The sequence below is a fragment of the Ceratotherium simum genome, chromosome 34 (assembly GCF_057802395.1).
Source record: "Ceratotherium simum simum isolate JZ-2026a chromosome 34, ASM5780239v1, whole genome shotgun sequence".
In the NCBI taxonomy this organism is placed as follows: domain Eukaryota; kingdom Metazoa; phylum Chordata; class Mammalia; order Perissodactyla; family Rhinocerotidae; genus Ceratotherium; species Ceratotherium simum.
The window spans coordinates 6275597-6292777 of record NC_141933.1 but is presented as its reverse complement, the minus strand read 5'-3'; the positions used below and the strand labels follow the sequence as shown (position 1 = coordinate 6292777).

The 17181-nt window shown below is 41.0% G+C and overlaps 1 protein-coding gene across 2 annotated transcripts in view; it reads left to right on the top strand.

Annotated features, from left to right (window-relative positions):
* KDM2A (lysine demethylase 2A) overlaps positions 1-17181 on the top strand; it is a 97923-nt gene that overhangs the window by 66390 nt on the left and 14352 nt on the right. For both annotated transcript variants that reach the window (XM_087422570.1, XM_004437692.3), the window contains exons 10-12: positions 1416-1531; positions 6199-6325; positions 7877-8271. In XM_087422570.1, the coding sequence (XP_087278696.1) occupies positions 1416-1531; positions 6199-6325; positions 7877-8271 (638 nt within the window). The remainder of the gene's footprint in view (positions 1-1415; positions 1532-6198; positions 6326-7876; positions 8272-17181) is intronic.

Sequence of the window (17181 nt, the reverse complement as noted above, 5' to 3'; positions counted from 1 at the left end):
CTATGCCACCGAGCCGGCCCCCCACTTTCTTTTCTTAAAGGAAAAGGAATTGATGGATTACCACCAAGAATGGTTGTGATGGGGCTGGCCCGGTGGCATAGTGGTTAAGTTCACATGCCTCTGCTTCTGTGACTTGGGGTTCGCAGGTTTGGATCCCGGGCACGGACCTATGCACCACTTATCAAGCCATGCTGTGGCAGGCATCCCACATACAAAAAAAAAAAAATAGGGGCTGGCCCCATGGCTTAGCGGTTAAGTGCGCACGCTCTGCTACTGGCAGCCCGGGTTCAGATCCCGGGTGTGCAGCGACACACCGCTTCTCCCACCATGCTGAGGCCGCGTCCCATGTACAGCAACTAGAAGGATGTGCAACTATGACATACAACTATCTACTGGGGCTTTGGGGGAAAAAAAAGAGGAAGATTGGCAATAGATGTTAGCTCAGAGCCGGTCTTCCTCAGCAAAAAACGGAGGATTAGCATGGGTGTTAACTCAGGGCTGATCTTCCTCACAAAAAAAAAAAAGAAATAGAGGAAGATGGGCACAGATGTTAGCCCAGGGCCGATGTTTCTCAGCAAAAAGAGGAGGATTGATAATGGATGGTTAGTTCAGGGCTAATCTTCCTCATCAAAAAAAAAGAATGGTCGTGATGCTATGGTGGGCAGAAAATAGTGGTGTTCTTTTATGTCATTATGGAGTAGATGCTGAGAATTTATTTTTTTTTAAAAGGTAGTGATTTTCTACTAAAGATGCATATCAGAGTTGCCGGTGGAGTTTTTTCAGATCTACATGTTTGGGCCCTGCATTAGCTCTAGATATACCGAGTCTCTAGGGATAAGACATGTTCTGCAGGCAATACGCACCTCCTGGTTAAGAACTACCTCCTCTTCTAAGGGATGTCTGTGAAGGCTAGAGTGCTGAGTCAGCAATAGTTTTGATCAAGTCACTAGTTCCAAAATAAGTACTTAGAGCACCGATTTTAGAGTCACAGACCTGTATTAGAATTCTGACTATATATTTACCCGCTAATACCACTTTGGTCAAATATTTAAATCCCTGTCTCATTTTGTTGTGAGGAATAAATGAAAATATGTGTAAACTCTCTTATACTGAGCCTGGTTCATAGTAGGTGCTCCAATAAATGGAAGCAGCATTTATTAAAAGTTTGTTTTATGCTAAACACTTTACATACGTTTTCTCATTTAATGCCTACCAACAACCATATAAAGTATAATTTATCCTGGTTTAGTAGAGAATACTGAGGCTGCAAGAGATTAAGTAACTTGACCAACCACTGAGAGGCAGAATCAGAGTAAAAAGTGTGATCTAGAAGTCTTGTACTAGTTCTCTAAGAGAGCCATAGCCATATTACGATGTGTGCTTACAGCCACTGCCCTCCATTCCCTTTCTTCCAGGCTGGATTCATGCTGTGTATACTCCTACAGACACATTAGTCTTTGGAGGCAATTTTTTGCATAGCTTCAATATCCCCATGCAGTTAAAAATATACAACATTGAAGATCGGACACGGGTAAGTAAATCTGTGTAACAATTGGATGTGAAGAGATTTACTCCATTTAAGACATATGTTATAAAAGATTCATTAATAGTTCTTTTCAAAACTTCAGTTTTTCTTTGGATTAAAATACAGTGTTCACATTTCAGGAACACTGAGAAAAAAATTTTACCACGATCTACATGCTTGGTTTGGGGACTCCAGTTCTTTGGGGTCCTTGGCATCGTGGATATTTGTAGGGCTAGAGAAGGACATTTGGTAGTCTTTTGATTACCAAAAGATAATGTGTGTTAAAGATAAACATAATGTGTGTTTCATTTTTATGCTCTTAGAATAATTTGGTGTAATGAGATTTATCAGCTCCGGGTTCACCACTTTAAAAAGTCATGTATCTTTACTCTGATTGCTAGCTAATACTCGAACTATTGTACTTTAATATATAAATGTGTCTACTGCCTTTCTCAACTGGGGTTCCATGAGAGAATTAAGCCCTGTAGAAAATGACTTGTGTGTCTTATTTTCTCAGTTTTCTCTAGGATAGTACATAGCTGATACCATTCTGGATGTACTGTAGGAAAAAAGTTAGTTCATTACATGCAGCGAGTACCTTAAGGCAAGAGTTGGCAGACTTTTTCTGTAAAGAACTAGATAGTAAATATTTTAGGCTTCGTGGGCCATATAGTATCTGTCACAAGTACTTAACTCCGCCTCGTAGAATGAAATACTGAAACAAATGAGCATGGCTCGAGTAAAATTTTATTTATGGACACCGAAATTTAAATTTCATATAATTTTCCCCGTCACAAAATCTTCTCTTAGTTTTTTTTCCAGCCGTTTAAAAATGTAAAAAGCACATTAAAGATGTAGGGCTCACAAGCCTTACAAAAACAGGCAGCAAACTAAATTCTCTAGCTGCTGTTTGCCAGCTGACCGGTGCCTTAGAGAAATAGGGCTTAATTCTTTAGCAGAACCCTAGTTGGTAAGGGCTGAATTATATGTGATTAAAGTATAAATGGTATTGACATTAAACAGCAATTAGAGTATAGAGTATTTAAGGGATGTAATGTTCACAACTTGCCCTCAAGTAGTTCAGCAAAATAATAACAGTGTATATGAATAGAGATTAGCAAATGTGGGGAAATGTTAATAGCCCGTGAATCTGTAGAAGTGTTCCTGGTACTACTCTTGAAACTTTTTGGTGGATTTTCAAATTTTCAAAATTAAAAAATAGCAATTAATGAAGAATTCACAACTGTAGAAGGAATGGTCATTGACCTATTTACTATGAACATGGTCAGTTAACCATTTTGGTGTACTTATTTTGAAACATTTATTTTTATTAAGAGCTACGGTTGATCTTACACACAAGATCAGTATTGTTGGAGTGACAGGGATTGCCCTATTAGTAGAATTAAGAGGACGCAGAGCTTTATAAATAAATTTTATAAAAGTGAATTTCTGCTTGTTAAGAGTAATGAAACTACAAAAGACAGTAAGTAGCTTAGTAAGTTTGAAGTTGTAATAATAGTTAAAATATTTCAAAAGAGAAAAATGACATAATTTCATAGTAAAATACTACTTTTGTTTAACTCAAAATTATTCTAACAGGTAATACCAGCTACCTTCTGTAAGATTCGATCTGAAAATTAGTTTTTAGAAAGCATTCCCCTTTTTTTGGCTAAAAATTACTATTATATCCCTGGTTTAATTGGTTGCTAGTTTGGGGGAAGAAAGAGAAAATATATTCAGGAGCATAGGTAAAATGAGCACCTTATCTCTGCATGAAAAGTTTCCTGCAGACTGGTTAAACTGATGATAACTGATCTTGATTTATGTATCGAATTTTTTAGACTATGTTCATCAGAAAATGTCAAATTTCAGTATCTAACCATCATATTATTTCATTTTTTCCTAGGTATAGCTTAATTCTTTCATTCCGAATAAGGAACCCTTCTGTGTTTCTGTAAATTGCATTGGGTCCCCTATATACGTACACACAGAGTGATTTTTTTATTGCTTTCTCTACCAATCTTTTATGTGCCAATACCAATCTGGCATCCATTTAATATGTTACTAATTTCTATAAACTTATAAAGTTTAATTTAAGAGAGAATGTGTGGAGAATTCTTTACAAAAGAAATATAAAGTGTGTTATGAATTTAAGGCAATGTTTTGGTTACTTTTGCCCTGCTAGTGTATAGAAATATACTATTTAAACTTGAGTGTTAGTAATTATTCTCCTGATAGTGCTTAAAGGTGTCATAATTTCGTAATGAGGATTTAAAATTTTTTTTTTTTTTTCAAAAAATTCTAACCTAGTCTTAAAAATTTAGATATTCTGTGGTGTCTAGCAGCATAGGTAAAATGTAATGGGGCAGGTTGGGTGTATGATATCTTGGCTGTTATTAATACAGTCTGATGAGTTCCAAGTGAAAAAATCAAGTTTAATGCCCTATTTTATATTTTGGTTGCTTTTTTTTTTTTCTGTCAGTGTTACTCAGCTCTCAACAAAGTCCCAGAGGGCTTTAGAATTTTGAGTTCTCCTGAACTTTTAATAAAGACCCTTCCAGAAAAGTGTTGATACACTTAAAAGGCCAGCAGAGAGGCCCAGTGTATTACATTTAATTTGGGGGAAGCAAGTATCTATTAATTCTTGTGGCCCCACTCCCACCCCCACCCCCACCTTACCAGAAGTAAATTAATTTGACTTTTTTTGTGTGTGTGTGAGGAAGATCAGCCCTGAGATAACATCCATGCCAATCCTCCTCTTTTTGCTGAGGAAGACTGGCCCTGAGCTAACATCTGTGCCAATCTTCCTCTACTTTATGTGGGACGCCACCACAGCATGGCCTGACAGGCAGTGCGTTAGTGCACGCCCTGGATCGGAACCCGGGCTGCCAGCAGTGGAGCGCACACACTTAACCGCTAAGCCGTGGGGCCGGCCCTAATTTGACTTTGACTTTTAAATAAGGGAGGAGAAACCTCTTGTAGTTGTTAAAGCTGTAGCCACATAAGATTCAGAGCCTGGCTCATCTGCATTAGAAAGCTAATGAAAAGGATGTGCCTCTCCTGCCTTGTGATGAGGAGAGTGATCTCATTCCACAGTGATGCCCTGTGACCTGGTGAAGGGTTTTGAAAAGGGACTCCCAGGGCCGGCCCTGTGGCATAGTGGTTAAGTTGGGCACGCTCTGCTTTGCTGGCCCGGGTTCGGATCCCGAGCACAGGCCTACACTACTCATCAGCTGTGCTGTGGCATTGACCCACATACAAAATAGAGGAAGATTGGTACAGATGTTAGCTCAGGGACCATCTTCCTCAAGCAAAAAAGAGAGGAAGATTGGCAACAGATGTTAGGTCAGGGCGAATCTTCCTCAGAAAAAAAAGAAACGGGACTCCCATCCAGATATTTTGATTCAAGAGGACTGCCTGACATGGAGCTTTGAAAAGGAGATGGGAACATTCTCTGGAGTTGCATATTCAAAACAATCTTAAAAGTATTGTTTGGCTTATCCTTTTGAAAGATGGCCTTTCTAAAAAAAGACAGCAAAATATGTTTAGGATAGTCCCCATTGTTGGTCTTCCTCACTGCTTTAACCCCTGTTGATTTGCCTTTTCCTCAACTATGGTAGATCTAAAGCGCAATTCTTTTTATTAGTATTCAGCTGGAATAATTTCACGCTACTCTTGGGGAGAATGGAAAGAAAACTAAAGACCAGAGGCTAATTAGGCCATGTGGAACAGTAATCTGATTTGTGGACATACCATCTTGGCAAACTACAAAGTTTGAAACAGGCAAGCTAAGAGTTGCTAGTGGGGAAAATACTCAGTCTCGTGTCCTAGACTGGACATAGCTTGAGAATGAGTCTCTAATTATACTTTCATATATGTAAGGACATAATAAAATCATATAGCTTTGTCTCATGTCCTGTTTTGCCATTAGAGTCTTTGTTCCATGGCCTTCTGATTCAGGGTAAAACTATAGTAAAGGGAAGAGTGCTTGGCGTGTTTTTGTATCCTAAGATCCCTAAAACAATTTTCTCAATTAAGTATATCATGTCTTACTCTACCATTTTATTCTCTGTCCCAAAACTTCTTTTTGATGCTTTTCCACTCAACCAAGATAGCTTCTTGGTGGTTCTAAATGGTCTTTCCAAGTACCTTTTATCTTCAGTGATTGTTTCCCAACACCAACATTTTATAGGTTGACAGATCCACTTAAATTCCTTTTTTTTTGTTTTTTTGTGAGGAAGATCAGCCCTGAGCTAACATCCATGCTAATCCTCCTCTTTTTTTTGCTGAGGAAGACCAGCTCTGAGCTAACATCTAATGCCAATCCTCCTCCTTTTTTTCCCCAAAGCCCCAGTAGATAGTTGTATGTCATAGTTGCACATCCTTCTAGTTGCTGTATGTGGGACGCGGCCTCAGCATGGCCAGAGAAGCGGTGCGTCGGTGCACGCCCGGGATCCGAACCCAGGCCGCCAGTAGCAGAGCTCAAGCACTTAACCGCTAAGCCATGGGGCTGGCCCTCCACTTAAATTCTTGCTCCAAATGCCAACCTAGGTTTGTAGGTCAACTAGAGAGAGTTTTTCATGGGTTAATTATTTGAAGTGATTTAGTTTGTCTTTTTATCTCCTTGAAAATTGTTGCCAGCTTGCTGTTCTCATTATTTTCTCCCTGTGTAGGTTCCAAATAAGTTCCGATATCCGTTCTACTATGAGATGTGTTGGTACGTGTTGGAACGTTATGTGTACTGTATAACCAACCGCTCTCACCTAACTAAGGAATTTCAGAAAGAGTCCCTCAGCATGGGTAAGTGTTCTGCCTGCATGAACTTTCAGGACACCCTGCAGGACTGAGGGTGAGGCCAGGAATGTTCAGTAGGCTGTTACTCAATAGCTTTGTTTTTATTTTTTATCTTTTTACTTACCTAATTGGAAGTACTGAATTCATTCATTGGAGTTGAACACTGTTACAGCTGATCTCTGACCCAGATGTGAATTAGTAGGCTAAATGAAATACTCTGGATCTTATCTTTGAGTTAGTACTTAGCTCCTCAAGAAAGATGATCAGTTATCTAATATATTTTATTGTGTAAAGAATGGTCTTTGGCACAATAAAAACTAGGAATGTATCATGAGAATAACTCTTACTGTATTCTAGGCACTGTACTAAGCAGTTCATATGCATTAAGTTCTTATTATTACCTGTGAGGTAGGTATTATTATTCTCATTTTATAAATAATGGGAATATTAAGGTTCAAGGAGATTAAAAAACTTGTTCATGATCTTATAGTTAATAAGTGGGAAAGCTATAGCTTGAACCAGGTTGGTAAGACTCTAAAATCTATATTCTTAACCTCTGTGCTTTAATGTTTCCTCAACTTCTATCAAGAGAACTATTTTATTGGATGGTTTCAGTTATACATTTTTAGGTTGTTCCATGTCTTAAAGTGGAGAGGAGCCAACATTGTAATATCCTGTGGTCACATGTTTCATGGAGTCTTCAATCCAAGCAAGATACTTTTTGCTTTAGCATTTTCCACTGAGGATAGTTCATTTTCTCATTTGAAGATAAAAAATGCTCATCCAATACATGAAAGCAGAATACAGAATTGTACATACAGCATGATTTCAATTTTATTTAAAAATTCATCCAATCATAGTCAAGCACATATGCATAGAAAAAGACAGAAAGATAATCTATCACACTGTTGAGTTGTTATACAAGGGTGGTGGAGGGATAAGGGATGACATTTATTTGTTTTGCACCTTCCTGTATTTTATAAATTATTAATAGTAAAATGTATTACTTTCATAATTAAAGACCAATGAACATTTAAAAATTCTTTCATTAAAACTTTTATTTTCAATTTGTTTTGGCTATCAAAATCTTCCTTTTAAAAAATATACACTTTGTTTTTTTAGCTGTGTTGCTAGGATTTTAGTTTCAAAGCTTAATTTTATGACCAAAACTTTGAACAAAACTACTTTTTAAATATATGTGCTTTATACTGTCTACTTTTTATGAAGATAATGAAATCATAATCCCAAATTGAAGTTTGAACTTAAAGCTAATTTTCATAGGTAACTTATTTCTAGGACACAGTTCAAAGACTGGGCCCTTCTGAATCTTTTGAAAATCCAATTGACCTTTACCTCAGTTGTCCTGCTAGCTCAGGATCCTATCTTTACTGATTTTCAACAGTAGACAAATGGGTTGGAATAAGAAGAGAGACCATTTTTAAAATGTGACGACTTCATCATTTATAACCTCAAAGCCCCTCCCATGCTACCTATTTCTCTCATTGATCACATGGCGAAGTGGCATGTTCTTACTACATGTTTTCTTCATACTGGCAGATTTAGAGTTAAATGGGCTGGAGTCCGGAAATGGAGATGAGGAAGCAATGGATCGAGAACCCCGGCGCTTGAGCAGTAGGCGCTCTGTCCTCACTAGCCCTGTTGCCAATGGGGTCAACCTGGATTATGATGGACTGGGCAAAACCTGCCGAAGTCTTCCAAGTCTGAAGAAAACCTTGTCTGGGGACTCATCCTCTGACTCTAGCCGTGGCACCCACAATGGCCAAGTGTGGGATCCCCAGTGTAGCCCCCGAAAGGACAGGCAGGTGCATCTTACCCATTTTGAGCTTGAAGGCCTTCGCTGCCTTGTAGATAAGTTGGAGTCTCTGCCACTGCACAAGAAATGTGTCCCCACAGGGATAGAAGACGAAGACGCTCTCATTGCTGATGTGAAGGTAAGCGCTGGTTATGTTATGTGACAGCTACTGATCTGGCTAGGGCAGTCAGTTTGTAGATTCCAAGAGAGAAAGTACAGAAATTTTGGATAATCTCTGGTTCAACCAGAGAGAAGTTAATGTGTGTGTGTGTGTGTGTGTGTGTGTGTGCTGCACAGTGTTTCAGTTCCTAAAGTGAGGTTAGGTCCCTGTTATGAAAATACTAATGTTTGTATATTCAGTTAGGACTTAAATTTAGTCCTAAAAACACAGATTTCAGGCTGACCCTAAAAATAAAGGAGAACCTGAGAAGGTATTTGTGTTAAGAAATATTACTTTAAACAAGTTACCCTCAGATAAAGCGGCATGTTTTAGAACATAAGTGGCCGGTAACAGTCTCTAGCAGTCTCACCCCAAGCAGAGTGAGAGGAAAGAAATTGCTCTATGTTGGGTTATGTTGAATAGGTTTAGCATATTTACTTTCAAATTTAAGTATTAAGTATTAAATTTACTTTCAAATATAAGTGTTAAGACTTAAAAACATTGGGGTAACTTCTGAGAAAATTGTCATTTTAAACATGATCCATCCTGTTGCTATCTCAGGTTTCTTCATGTTGTCTATTTTTCTTCTTTTTCAAGAGGTCTCCCAGCATTAGTAATCTTCAGACCCTAGCCCAGCCTTCATGTATTGGTCTCAAGGAAATGAATTTATTTTTAAGGAATCCAGATTTGAGCTGTCTGAACTGGACAAAGTTCTTTTATGTCTCTCCTCATAAGTAACCATTAATATGAACACCAAAAAGCATGAAGCTGGGAATAACAATTTTCTTTTTGATTTTTTTTTTTTTTTAACTTATTTATTTTTTTCCCCCGAAGCCCCAGTAGATAGTTGTGCGTCATAGCTGCACAGCCTTCTAGTTGCTGTATGTGGGACGCGGCCTCAGCATGGCTGGAGAAGCGGTGCGTTGGTGTGCGCCCGGGATCCGAACCCCGGCCGCCAGCAGCGGAGCACGCGCACTTAACCACTAAGCCACGGAGCTGGCCCACAATTTTCTTTTTAAGTCAGTGTTTGGAACTATGTTTTGGGTACAGGGCATTGGGTATGTGTATTAGAAAGCTAGTTCACAATTTGTCGTGTTATTTTTAGAACCTGTCATATAGATTATTTTAAGCCACAGAAGAATTCATGGGCAGTAATTTTATGTGACCTTAAGGAAGGTAGGCTAGTATCTCATAGTAGGTCTTTTCCATCCCTGATTCCTGGTTCAGGTTTTTCCTCAGCCGCCACTAACCAGTTGAGAGGCTCCCTACCTTCTGCTAGCCACCTCAGGAAAGAATTCCAAAGTCTGGGAATAGGACCTGACCTTTTTTTTCTTTTTACAATTGACATTTTAATTATATCTTACTGTTTATGCATCAGTGAAAACGTGAAAAATTAAAGAGGCTAAATAGGGGTTGTAACCTGGTGAAGTTGGTCCTCTCCTGTAGTGACAGAAGCTAGACAGTTGATTTTATAGTTTGGTTTTATAAGGTTTGTTCTAGAAGAAGCAGGTGGTATCTTTGTGGTTTGTATTTAGGGGAGGAAATGACAAAGTTTGCAGGTAGGTGTGGTCGTATTTCTGTAATGATTAATGTGCATACAGCAAAACAAACTTAGCCATACTTTTCCAGACTCACAAACTAGATCCCAAACTCCTTTCCCACCCTTGAATGAGCAAAGGACATTTAAATTTTTTCTTTTCCATTGTAATAAGACATATAATTATATTTTCTTGCGAGTTTGAGTATAACATCTTCACATCTTTCTTTTTTTCTACAGAAGTTTCTTTTTTCTTTTCTTTTCTTTTTTTTTGGGGGTGGGGGGTGAGGAAGATTGGCCCCGAGCCAACATCTGTGCCAATCTTCTATTTTATATGTGGGCCACTGCCATAGCATGGCTTGACGAGTGATGTATGTCCGCGCCCAGGATCCGAACCTGGGAACCTGGGCCACCAAAGTGGAGTGCACCAAACTTAACCACTATGCCACTGGGCTGGCCCCAAAAGTTTCTTTTTTATGTAGATATTCCATCATGGATGCATATGGGAAACATTAAATTGTGACTTTGGGGACTTATTAACTTGTATAATTGCCTTTAGAAACCCTAAGAAGAAAGATTTCTAAGTTTATATCTCACCAACATTCTTTTGGCCTGGGTATCTGTATTTCTAATTCATGAAAAAGAAAAATATCTTTTCGGTCCTAAAGGATTTGACTCCACTGAATCCGGTTGTTTAGGAAGCCTTTTATAATCCACTAATCGGTTGTACACGGTCAAGTGTCATGATAGAAATACACAAATACCCTTAACTAAAGTAGTTAAATAGAGATATTTGAAGAGGCAGAGTGGTAGGGGAAAATGTAGAAAGATTTTGGTCAAATATTAAGCAGAGTAAAAGGAGGCAGCAAGGAGGGGAATGAGTTAAGAAGAGACTCGTACTTAGCATTATGAAAAGTGTCTAGAGAGAGCTTCCTGTGTTTATCCAGAATCATGAAAAACATGGCTGCCATCACTGGCTAAGAGAGAGTGGCATAGAGACCAGAGCATGAGGAACTAGTGGCCAGTAGGATGACTGCATAGGCTGACAGTGTTTGAATTCTCCCTGCAGGGGCTTGTCCGCACCACACCTTCTCTTGTTTACCCAATACCATAGTCAAAATGCAGCTGTTATCAGAAGACAGCAGATTTAGATGCCAGCTCTGCAGACACTTTCACTTAAGATCGAATGGAGTAATTATTCCTACATTTGACCAGCTGGGTTTAATCTGAGCTTCAGATAATAGTGAGTTTAGAGCTTGACTACTTCAAGAATCTGAGCATCACCCAAAAGAAAAAAAAGCATTGGATTGAGTAGGTGCCGAATCACTGCACAGCTGGAGACTGCAGTGCTGGAGAACTTGGTGCTTGTAGCACAGAAGGCTACACTGCAGTGGAGGACAAAAGCAAGCCCAGGGTTTACCCTTCCTGCAGAGAGAAGAATTGTTTCGTGTAGCCTGTATGGCTCTCACAAATAACTAGCAGAAGAGGTGAGATGAGATATCCATAATTACATATTGCCTGGAAGAAAAATCAATTTTAGTGATATGGTAAAGGAGCTTTGAAGATTCTAAGATGTTAAGTTCTACAGTGTTGAAGAAAGAATGTAGAATTGGAAGGGGATTAGATGAAAAATGGGGCATTAAAAAGTGTTGATTATTGGTAAAGTTCAGGGGGAAGTAATCAGTATGCGTAAAGTCCTTTTTGGGAGAGGTGTGGGTAACCTTGACTCCTAAAAGTTTACTAAAAGGTAGGATGGAATTCTCTCCTACTGTGAGATATTCTTGGATTTCTAAAATTGAGAAGTTGTGTCCTTGATAGATGTTGAATAAAGAAGCAAGACCTGGAGCAATGTGTATATAGTACAATCCCATTCACGTGAGAAAAAGAGTCTCTGTATGTGCGTGCATGCAGGAGGGGCTGGAGAGGGCACATCGACTGCTGACAGGGTCGCAGCAACGTAGGGTCGCAGCAACGTGGTGGACGTCAGCCACAAGACTCTGAGTTTTTAATGAGACCTTATTGTTTTGTTACTATTTATTTTGGTAATAAAGAAGCTTTTTATATATATATAAAGAAGCTTTTAATATATCAATATTTTTAGCTACCCAACCCACTTAATGAAACAAATTCAGTATTGTTGAATATTATTCTACTTTCCTGTTTTCTCTAAAACATTTGATAAGCTTAGCAAACATGTGACTTTTGGGCAAGATACGAGATCTATGAAAGCCTATTTTCTCCTCTGTAAAATAATATCTACTTCAGTGGGGTGGTTGTGAAAATTAATGAAAATGTAAAATGTTAGTAAAGTACTTAATAAACAGTATCATTATTACAGAAAAAAAATTAGATGTTACAAATCTATGAAATTCATTTATTTCACCACTCTGCATAGTGCCTGCCAGGAACCAGGCTGAGTGTTGGGGTAAATATGCAAACATACCGTGGACCAAGCCCTCAAGGGGTGTACCATCCACTGATGGAGAGGCATGTAAGTGGGCTAAGAAAGTAAGTGCGTTCCAGGTGTACAGGTGCTGCCCGGGACACTGGGCGCTGAGCCAGCACTGAGGGCAGGTGGTAGATTCTGTCCTGAGGGAAGGAGGTGCCAGTCTTCTTAATTCACCAGTTAATAATCTTTCCTGTTAGATAATACAAATTGACTACTACAACATTATATAAATGGTAAAAGCTCTCAGCTTATAAATTTCAAAATTGATCTTTGTAGTGTAATAGAGTACCACTGCCCTGATCTAAGATTCTAACATTTTAGTTTTTAACTATGATTTAAAAATTTATACTAGGCTCCATCCCATGAGTATGAAGGGACTGAAGCAGAGAGTTATGGTTTCAAATAAATACAGAAACACTAACCAGAAATTTTCTTCATCTGACACTTTGGGGATGATTCTGACACTAATGAAGAGAAGAACTGGTAGTGGACCCAGTATAATTAGATCTTAATCCATTAAGTCAGATTAGGGGGGGAAAAAAAGCAACCTGTAGAAATAAAACTTCATTTGCGGTTTTTACTGACAAGATATTTGTAAAAATTCACACATTCTTACTGAGTAGCAAGTTTTAAGTAATTGAATTTGGCTACGAGGTATATAAGGTTAGGTTAAAATAGATGTAATTCTTTAAAATATTTTCATTATATTCCTGTATTATGTAATGTCATGTAATGACATGTCATGTCATGTAATGTCAATTCTGATCTTTGTTGCCTGTCTTTTATTCTAAGTTAATAGGAGAAAAAAGGCCTTGTTTAATTTGTGATTTGGAAACCTACTTGGAGTGAATTTCCTGGTGCCCTGTCTGGGTGTTGCCCTTTCCTGGTGGCCTCTAGAATTTGCGCTTGCTGCAGCTTGCACTTGTACTTTGGGAATAATGTATTTCTCTTAAGTATTCATACTTTATCATCCCTCTAGGTTAGATAGCACTAAGACCAAAATAAGAATTTTCCAAGAAGACCTCTCACTGTTAAGGGAAGTTTTTCAAACATAATAGGTTGATTGCACTCTGAGTCTTAAGATAAAGTGCAAACGAGGGGTTTAGGATTAGAATGACCATATAAACATTTCCAGGAAGAGCTCAGCCTAAGAGCACAAAAGTCCCTCCTTTCTGTGGTAAACTACTATAAAAATTAAAATATGCCACCCCTGGCAGCAAAGCCCCCGCCCCCAAGAAAGCCTGTTAGGCTACTGACTGTGCACCAGAAACTCACTGAAACAACTGTCCTGGAAATAAATAAGAATGTTTCCAGTGGTAAGAGCTAGGTTCTTCATGGCCTCAGAGGTTTATTTCAAAGCAGCTTCTGTAATATCCAAAAGGTCCAAGTTACATTTGTGAGAGTCTAAAAATTACATAAATCTGAACTCAACCTAGCCTGGTACACCTAGCCTGAGAGAGTGCCTGTTCAGTCTGAGCTTCACCCTGGCCGTGGATTGGTGTATGGAGAGTGAGTGACATGCGTCACTCGAGTGGCTGTCAGAAGTGACATCAAGGTGTTTGACAGGATGCAGGGCTGGCTGCTTCATCTAGGGAATATCAAGAATGAGGCAGGCAAAACAAACGACTAGAATAGACTAGAATAGGAAATGTACAGGAGTGCTGTGTCCTGAGGGTGGGGTAGTCTGAGGGGCAGAGTCAGCATAATAAGTTATGGTCCCAGGAGACCAGCAGATGTGGAGTTGGCAGATGCGCATTCCCTGGCTCCCTGCAGCTGGTTCCAAGGCAAGAGAGTAAAGCACCTTGACCTGAGCTCGCCCCTCAGCTAGCTTGACTTGGTCATAGTGGAACTGCTAGAAGAGCTGCCTAGGCGTTTCTGCTACGGTGGTGGAGCTTCCAGTCGTAAGCAGAGGCAGGCATCTGTTGTAGAAGTAGTTGATATTAAACAGACATATTGTATTGACTATCTCAATATTGGTTGAAATGTATCATTCCTGAAGGTTTTTCTGGAAACATGTATGCTGGTTCTGGATTCTGGGCCTGGGAGAGCGGCAGTGTGAGGTTCAGGTGAAGCAGGTAACTCCTGAGGCGCTCAGCTCCGGTGCCTGGCAGCATCGAGACTGAACTTCGGGCCACTCGATGATGTTTTCCTGAGAACGGGGAGAAAAGTGTGTGTGCAGTCAGCGCGAGAGAGCACTGGCTGTAACAATACGAAGTGACCCTGAGGGGAAGGGTGTGGACTGAGACAAGGACAAATGCAGGACCAGATGCAGAATGGGTTAAAGCCTTCCCTTTCGCTGGCGCCTTCCTAAGTCGGCCAGCAGAGCCCTCAGGGGCCGGCCCCGGGTTCTCCTATTGCAGTGGTGGTGGGAGGGAGAAGGCGGGGGCGCGGCCCAGCTCACCTCCCCGGGCAGGCTCTCCTCCAATCAGCGAGAAGAGAGCGGTTGCCGAGCACACCCCCTCCCGACTCTGCAGCAGGACGGCTGGGCCCTCTGCCTGACTCGCTCACTCGAGCTCAGCTCCCCCTCCTGCCATCTTCCGTTGCAAAGCATTTCTGGGAGCTGCATGTGGGTGACGCAGCAGCATTGTTCGCAGGCACAGGAAGCCGCGGCTGAGCTGAAGGGCTTGAGAAGGAGCTCAGCGCACTGCACGCTGCTCTCTCTGGGTTGCCTGAAGGGTTATAGCCGGACTGCCCTGCCGTATGTACTCTGGGAGATTCCAGAATTTTCAAGTAAATCGGGATTTTCCTAGAGGCGGAAAACCTAACTCCTTCAGCACAACTTCCAGTACGGAAAACAAAACAAAGACGCTGGGGAAACTTCAGCCAAGAGCCTCGGCAGCTCCAGAGCGACCAGAAACACAAGGTCAGGCGGGCGGGCGGCAAACCCTTTCTGGTGTGGGGTGTGCGTAACTGTGGGGACTTTGTCCTGGCAGAGAGACAGAAGAACTGCCCGGGGCCAGCCCAGGACAATGCTTAGGTGACTCTGTTGAGTGAGCGTCACTGCACTTGTTCACAACCTCACCTGGTGGGATGTGCTTTTGAATCAGGTCGCTTGGCTTTTGGGAATCCTTTTCCCTTCTCTGCCCAGCCGCCACTGTTCTATTCCCCTTCCTGTGATGTGCGGGGTGTGGGCTTGTGTTTGAATGTTCTCCCGAATGCCAGGAGCCTAGATAGGCGTCAGCCTTTCCGCACTCCACCCCCGCTCCCCGTCCCAAACCCCCTCTGGTGAAGGGTGGTGGCTTCTTTATATGGTTTCTTGAAGGGCCTCAGCTGGAGTCTGCCTTTTTTGATGAAAGCAGGGCGTGCTTGGTTGTATGGCCCCAGTGAAATAAGGCTTGGAAGGAAATCTGCGTTTCCCTCCACACCCACACAGACCCCAGGAACTGAGTCGTGTATATGTGAACAGCTGCCCCCGCCACCTCCACGCAGACACAGTTTCTCCACTACCCTTCCTACCCCCCACAGAATCTTTCAGGTAGAATTAGACTGCTTCGGGTGGACAGTTAGGCTCCTTTTCTACTCTTAACAATCGCGGATCTTTCTGTGCCGTCTGGTTTGCTGAAAGTGGAAAGTCCCTGTTTGTGGACAGCTCAGTGCTCTTAGGCAGAGGAAATGGGCAGAGTCCTGCTCCTCGGCAGTGCGAAGTGGGGGAGGGGAGCTGTGCGCTCCCTAGCACTCATTCTGAATGGACCTGAATTTTTCACCCTAGGGAGATTAGGAGCCCGTACCAGAGCCTAGTCCCACGTGGCACCGCACCCCGCCTCTTCACCCCCACGCAGTGTGGTGCTAACAGGAGGCTCCAGAATAGGATGCCATAGCAACTGGAAGTAAATAAAACGGCTGCAAATGAAATCAGTTTGCGGGGAGGGTGAGAGGCATCTGGAGACTTGGCAGAGGGGATCTTTGTGGAGGAGCTTCATGGGTATGAGTTAAAGGGTCTTTCTGAGTCCTGACTGGGATTTGGAGCATGATCCTTAGGTGAAGGATGAAATTGCTTGGTATGAGATTGCTTGGTAGAGAAATGCCTCATGCTTCAAAAGTCCTGGTGTCTAGATCCAGAGTCCACAGGATTATGCGAATGATTATTAAAGATGGCCCGGGCATGCTGACCTGTCCAGGATCAAAGTTTAGTTTTCGCTGAAACAGTTAACATCCTGTACACACCTAAAGAAACCAGGAAGGGATCATGTAATTTATCTCCTGGATTTGTGTTCTTTTGCTCTTGCTGTTGCTTCAGGACTCATGAGGTCAGAGCAAGAGGGATTTCATTCTGCTAGAAGGTTTGAGATTCAGAAATTTCTGCCTAAAACATAAAAGGTTTGTTTCAAAATAACACTCAACCAATGTGATTCACTCAAGTGGCAGTTTCTTACCGTAGCATTGTTCATTAAGTCATTCAAACTAGATTGGTTAAAGCGATGAGAACTATTGCCCTTTAAGATTGTTCCTGCTCCTTTTATAGGAATAAAGGCAAATAATTGACCGTGTGTGTGTGTGTGTGTGTGTGTGTGTGTCTGTGTGTATAAGTAAGTAAGTAAGTGTAAGAGAGAGGGATTTGAGATTGAGATTTCTGTAATCAGCCTTAGAAGAACAGAGCCCTGGGTTGAATCAAGACATTAAGACTCTGCTGTTCATATTATTAATTCAGTATTAGCTAATCTTTTTTTTTGCCACCTTGCTGACATCTGCAAAATGAAGGCAAACTTACTATTCAGTAATATTCATTAACTGGTATAGAAAAGCAAAGGAGTGATAGAAAGTTTACTGTCGTGTATAGAACTGTGTGACAACACTGGTTGCCCCAGGAGTGAGTTGCTTCTGCATAAGTGTTAACAGTACAGTGAGTACACAGCACGGGCTTGGGAGCACAGGTAAATCTGAAGTATTGATAGTGCTGCACTAA